This window comes from Centroberyx affinis, unplaced genomic scaffold (genome assembly GCF_046629955.1).
Source record: "Centroberyx affinis isolate AG114_WGS23_722 - 3 ecotype Tasmania unplaced genomic scaffold, CSIRO-AGI_Caff_v1 ptg000485l_1, whole genome shotgun sequence".
NCBI classification, from domain to species: domain Eukaryota; kingdom Metazoa; phylum Chordata; class Actinopteri; order Beryciformes; family Berycidae; genus Centroberyx; species Centroberyx affinis.
In genome coordinates this window covers 265,088-271,010 of record NW_027279141.1, presented here as the reverse complement: position 1 = coordinate 271,010, position 5,923 = coordinate 265,088, and the positions used below count along the sequence as shown (strand labels likewise).

Genomic DNA, 5,923 nt, shown 5'->3' with positions numbered 1-5,923 from the left:
AAGAGGCAATTGACATCTTAAAATAGCCAGGGACACAACCAGTGGTCAGGGAGCAATTTACAGTAGAGAGAGAGTGGAGCCGGTCCTATATGACTTTGAGGAATTCAGTGGGTGTAATCTCTAGTGGACTTGTGGATCGTCTCGTGTGATACGGTATCTGTTAGTTCTTCTAGAGAAACTGGTGTGAAGTGACTGAGCAGGTCCAAGTGAGTGGGTAACTAACTCTTCAGTGTAAAGACTTCAGAAAATCCCCCTATTTATCAGCTCTATCAGCACCATTCTTAACAGCAAGCCATGTGAAGAGACAGGAAACACACACACACATCAAACTAAAGGACGTAATCACACGTAATGGTGTTGAAAGATAAACTCATCTCACGCCTCAAGTCAGTGAAGTGATGAAATCACTTCCCGAATCACATGTAACCCTGCTGGTATTGAATCCTGCCAGAACCTTTCCTTTATCTGCTCCATATCCCTCTTGGCTCTGGAAATGATAAGGGGAATGGACTGCACACTCTCCTTTAAAAATGAATGTTCAAAAATTCTCAAATATAGTTCAATGGTGAATCTCCTGCTCCTACAGACTTGAGCTCAAATCCCATCAGAGCTTAGATACACCTCCTTCCCCCAATAAAGGAATGTAAGTGTACTAATGGAATCATTTCATAGGAAAAATACATTGCATGCAGTTGCAGGCAATTCTAAGCAGTAATAATGTAGCTGTAATTATGTATATACAGACAGGTGTTATCCACCTCTGCAACTAAAATAAATAAATCCTGCCATTACGATACTTTTAATGTAAGAATAAGCAGCACAATTAACAAAAAAAACACAACCCATTCAAATTTGTCAGTACTCTCAGGGGATATTTCTCCCTTCTTGTTCCAGTGAATTGAGCCATATGGTTCAAATGAAGCAAGGAGGAAGCAAACACCACAAAAAAATGCTATACCAGTTTTGTGAGAAGGGTTATTATTACATAGATTTATGGTTAAGAAAAAGCAGAAGTGCTTGAATAATGGAAACATAACAAAATGTATATGCCAATGGGAGAAAACAAAGTGAAAACTTACACAAAATTTCAAATAAATGCCCACTCACTGCACTCTTCTATTGCAAGTGAAAATATATTGACATTTGGGTGTTAAAACCTTCATCAGACGATCCTGATACAAAATATACTGATGACACTATTGTTTTTACCTCAGAATAAGTATAGCCTGCTGTTCAATACGTTCCTCACTGTAGAGTAATATTACTACAAAATAATAATAATAATAATAATAATAATAGAAATACAAATAGAAATAATAGTAATAATGATAATGATAATAACAACAATAACAATAATAACAAAATAATAATAATAAACTTTATTTGTACACCACTTTTTACAGTAAAACAACAAACTGCTTACAAAGTACTCATGAATAAATTAAAAACAAGCAGGCACTACAAGGTACAAAAATAAGAATAGAAAGTTAAAACAATGGAATATTTTTAAAAATATTAGTAAAGAAAACATCACATAAAAAAAGTTACTAGCTACTTTATTTCTTTGTTCTCCCCTTGTTCGCGCCCGTAGGCGTGAGTGTGTAGTATGGTATGTGACGTATTTGATCTAGTATAGTATGTATATGATGTAGTAAACGATGCATATGCTCAACCTCAGCAGAACCTCATCAGCTCTGCCTACACTGTAAATACTGAGCAGTTTATCTCTTCACCACCATGGCGTACACGCAGTCGTCCTCAGTCGGTTTGGTGGGCTGCCTGCGCCCCCCCGACACCTTCACCTGGCCGTACTCCACCTCCATTTGGGCCTTTTCCTGCCGCGGCTTCGCCTGACGCTGCATGATCCGGACATCAGCATAGGTCACGTCCTGGGCGTCCTCGCTCTCTGTGGAGAGGAGGGACGGAGGTCAATCGGTGGCCAAAACATGTCACATTAAACATGGCATGATCACAAAGGCCCAGTGATAGCAAGCAAAGGTGCTGCATGTGTTCAGTGTAAGCCATGCTGTCGCTTCTCCTCACACTCAGCACATCTGGGGGTAAACTGCAGCCAATATCATTAGCAACAGCAGATACGTACACACCCTACTGTGAATACAAAAGAGCAAATTCTCAACGCTCTGAATGCAGCGATGACGAGTGGAAAAAAAAGGTGTTTTGTGGACCTTGTTCCTTCCTCGTTCCTTCCTTCTTCTTCTTTTTCGTCAGAACACAGCAGACTCCCACCACAACCACTAAGAGAAGGACCATCACCGACAGAGAGGCAGCGATGGGCAGGATGTGTTCTGTTCAAACGACAAGAGATCACATACTGAGTTAGCCTGCTGATTGCTAAATGTGCTCGCCAGGAGATGCAAAGACAAATACGAAAAGGAAATGACATCAGTGAATGAATCATCACTTACGAATGTACCATGGGACTGGGCCTGTGGGTTTGACAGCCACGGTTTCATTGGAGGGTATGATGTGAGTGGAGGGTCTAACGGACTCTGTCGTGCCAGTCTCCTTACCCGTGGTGGTGGCCTCACTTGAAGTTTCTTGGGTCGTGGTTGCAGCTGTTGTTAAATTAGGACACTGGGCATCGACTTCACGCACCACCTGCTGTACCCGTGTCCCGTTTAATAAGGTGCAGTTATCCCACGTGAAGCCTGTGGGCAAATACGACAGGCACGTCATCATAATCATCAGTGTCGCGTTCATCAACATCACACTTTTTCATATGTTCTGGCTCACCTTTACAGATTGATATGTTCTCGCTTGCGGTGGCATTACTGACGTTATTCTTGACCAAGCAGACAAGCCGCCCCGTCAGGCCTGGCTTCAGGGTGATGTTGTTTGTTGTGTTATCACCAGAGATGAGCTCAGTGTCCATCAGTGTGCGTCCGTCCAGAGTCCAGCTGTACTGACGACTGTCCCCCGCCTCAGAGGAGCAGGACACCATCACCTCTCCCTGGGACAGACACTCATCGGCCAGCCGGGGAGTGGACACAGGCGCTGGGGGAAATTGACAGTTTGGACACTGGCAGAATCTTTTGTCAATGCAATTTCTTTGAGTCGTATGGTCTAAGTCAGTATGTCGTCTTCATTGTGTGAAAACCTTGTCTCCAAAATGTCAACTTTTCAGGAACTCAGAAAAACAGCCTTGTTTTAGCTTGACCACTGTGCATTTTTGAGTTTATCGAGTGGGTTTTAAAAGGGTTTCATAAAACCCAAGAAGTATAAAAATTTTCTCAACCCCCTCACGTATCCTTTGATTAATGTGAAAACATGAAAATCACCAACATTGGATTAACAAGGTTTTCAAACAACAACAGTGATGTACAACTGTATTTTTGTCATGGCAGTGTTCTCTTTGTAGCATTTCATGTAGGCTACAGTGTTTCTATTTTCTGGTGTGCATTTGTTTGCAAATGGTAAAATATATAGCTCACTCAACTAGTTTCATATTGTAGAATTATTTTTTACCAATTTATCTGTAATCAAAATCGTATTACTGACACTGTATTATAAATTACATAAATCACACATCATATTATTGACAGTTATATTACTAACAGACATTGTTTGTTCCCATAAGCCCAAACTGAGACTTCATGCCTTCTACTTTCTGCTAGAAACTGACAAATGGCTATGAGATACTGGAATATGTGGTCTATCATTATTACTAATTTCTCCAACAGTTCATTTAAGTACTTATTTACCTTGTATGGACATTTTTAGTTTTTGTGTTTCCTTTTGATGTCCATCTGAATTGAAGGTTTGAAGGTAATATTCAGCACTGTCAGTGTAGCTGAGGTTACTTATCCTAAATGTTCTATTACTCAGAGTAAAGGAGGATCTGTTTTTTAACTCATTAACCAGAACCGTATTGTTTTTCACATAGAGAACTCTGATTTTTTGATTTTTCATCCATCTTAATGTGAGGTCTTTGGCTTCGGTTAGCCAGATATCCACAGTTCCTCCCAAAGCGCCATAACACTGTGTCCCGTTCTGTCTCCCATCACAGTAGGTTTCCACACCTGGAAATTAAAAAAACACAAGATGAAAAAAAAGTAAATATCACAATCTTTATCCATTTCTTACGCTGCAAGATTGTAGGCATGTGCCCATATTAATGTATTGAATATGAAACTATAGGGATATATTTGTGAATAATAGGTGTAACTCTGACTCTCTCAGACCACAGCATGCAGACAGAAGGTTATTCTTGGGCAACGCAGCCACACAAACAGCTGTGACTATGACAGTTCATTTACATATTACATACACTAACTCTAAATCACCACTCATACTAGTATCAGTTTTTAGCTACTGTTCAAAAACTATATTGCTTGGTGGAAGAATACATTTACTATTATTGTTATTATTATTATTACTGATTACATTTTTGACAGTTTATTGAAGTGACATTCTTTCTTTTTTTACAGTGAGAATACTGTGAGGAATCAATGAGTATTGATTCCAGTTGTCCATAGTTATAGGGGGAAAATAGAGTTCTGGTTTGAATGTAAGCCAGCTCTAACGTGCAGAAGAGGAAGGAAGAGGAGCAGAGCTGAGGTCCAGACAATGCTGGACCGCTGTCTGGCCTTGGTAGTTCCTGTGCTAGATTTGTACTCATGGCCATACGAGACGTTAATATGTTCTCAAAACTGATTCTTTATTACTATACAGTGTATCTGCATTGCTCAATACTATTTTCACTGTAGTACCTTTTGTGATTGACTTAATCCTAGTAGTATTGTTGACCTTCTGTATTTAATTAAAGATACAAACTGTCAAAGGTCAAGAGCTCCAGTCCTGAAAGTATCATTAATGTGTAGTGGGTTGTACGCAGGATATTTCGATGCATAGCCTACTTGGGTGAAATTAATTTCTGAATTCCTGCACTGTTGCTACTTAAAAAATAATGTCTAGTGATAAAAAGCTACTGAACCTTCAAGAATCTCAAATATTGCTTTCACGCTAGTTGTGAATTGATTTTTGTAAATTAATTTATCAACAAAAGCGGGCGATTCTCCAGGACACACGGCTCTTTTCCAGCCAGAGAAGCTCATTCAGCTTCAGTAAACATCACTGAAGATTAGGTCATGACTATACTTGATCAATAATTATCCTGTATTTGTATTCATTCAAAAGTATGGATTACTGGTTCAACACAAAACAGTTTACTCACACTATGTACACTCATGAATATTAATGTGTCGACTAGTGAAAGAGCTCACCATGAGAGACTCCAAGTAGCACCATCAACAGTCCAATCACAGCCTCCATGTCTCTTCCCTGTCCCTCAGCTGAGCCAGTCACCCGTTCCAGACAAACTCCTCTATTTCACCCTGTGCCCAACATGCATACCCAGCCCGAGAAGTCTGATATGTTGCACTGTTATTTGGTCATCGCTGCTGCAAAGCAGAAATTGTGAAATGTCTAACCAAGGAAAATGATGTGGTAGGCCTATTTATAGGTGGAGAGAAGAAAAAGGAAGTGTTTATCAGTCTCACTTCAGCATTCACAGGCAATATGACTAACTGCCATCGAGTTTGTAATAGACTGAATGGAGGAGAGGGGTGTATTCTTCCTTCATAGCGAAAGAGGATTTGAGCTGGACAGCTGAGACTTCTAAGGTGCTCAAGCGCCTGTATAATATGGCAGTGAGCAAGCAACAATAATAAAAACAGATACTTCTAGATGGGACTATAGCTAAGGACCTTTTCCATATCAACCAATCAATCTTAATTTAAGTAGGCCTATATATTTTGTGCTATTAGTATTGCAATTAGTGTTACTGGCACTAGTAGTATTAGTAATCCTATATCATAGTCTTATAACTGTGGGCACTGCCAAGAGCTAGGAACCTCCAATATGGCCACCAGAGGGTCCATTAGGCCTACAATCACGCTGAGTT

The 5,923-nt window shown here is 39.9% G+C and overlaps 1 protein-coding gene across 2 annotated transcripts; it reads right to left on the bottom strand.

The window, feature by feature from the left end:
• Positions 1-823: 823 nt before the first annotated feature.
• LOC139642499 (uncharacterized) lies at positions 824-5,430 on the bottom strand. 2 transcript variants are annotated; one of them, XM_071517361.1, is made up of 6 exons: positions 5,244-5,430; positions 3,723-4,040; positions 2,755-3,015; positions 2,427-2,669; positions 2,187-2,306; positions 824-1,906 (listed from the first exon to the last, which is right to left on the bottom strand). In XM_071517361.1, exons 1-6 carry the CDS (start codon positions 5,290-5,292, stop codon positions 1,722-1,724), a joined length of 1,176 nt encoding a protein of 391 aa, XP_071373462.1. In that variant the 5' UTR covers positions 5,293-5,430; the 3' UTR covers positions 824-1,721. The 2 variants fall into 2 exon arrangements, with proteins under 2 accessions (XP_071373462.1, XP_071373463.1); XM_071517362.1 differs by having other exon boundaries at positions 2,532-2,669.
• Between the last annotated feature and the right edge of the window lie 493 nt (positions 5,431-5,923).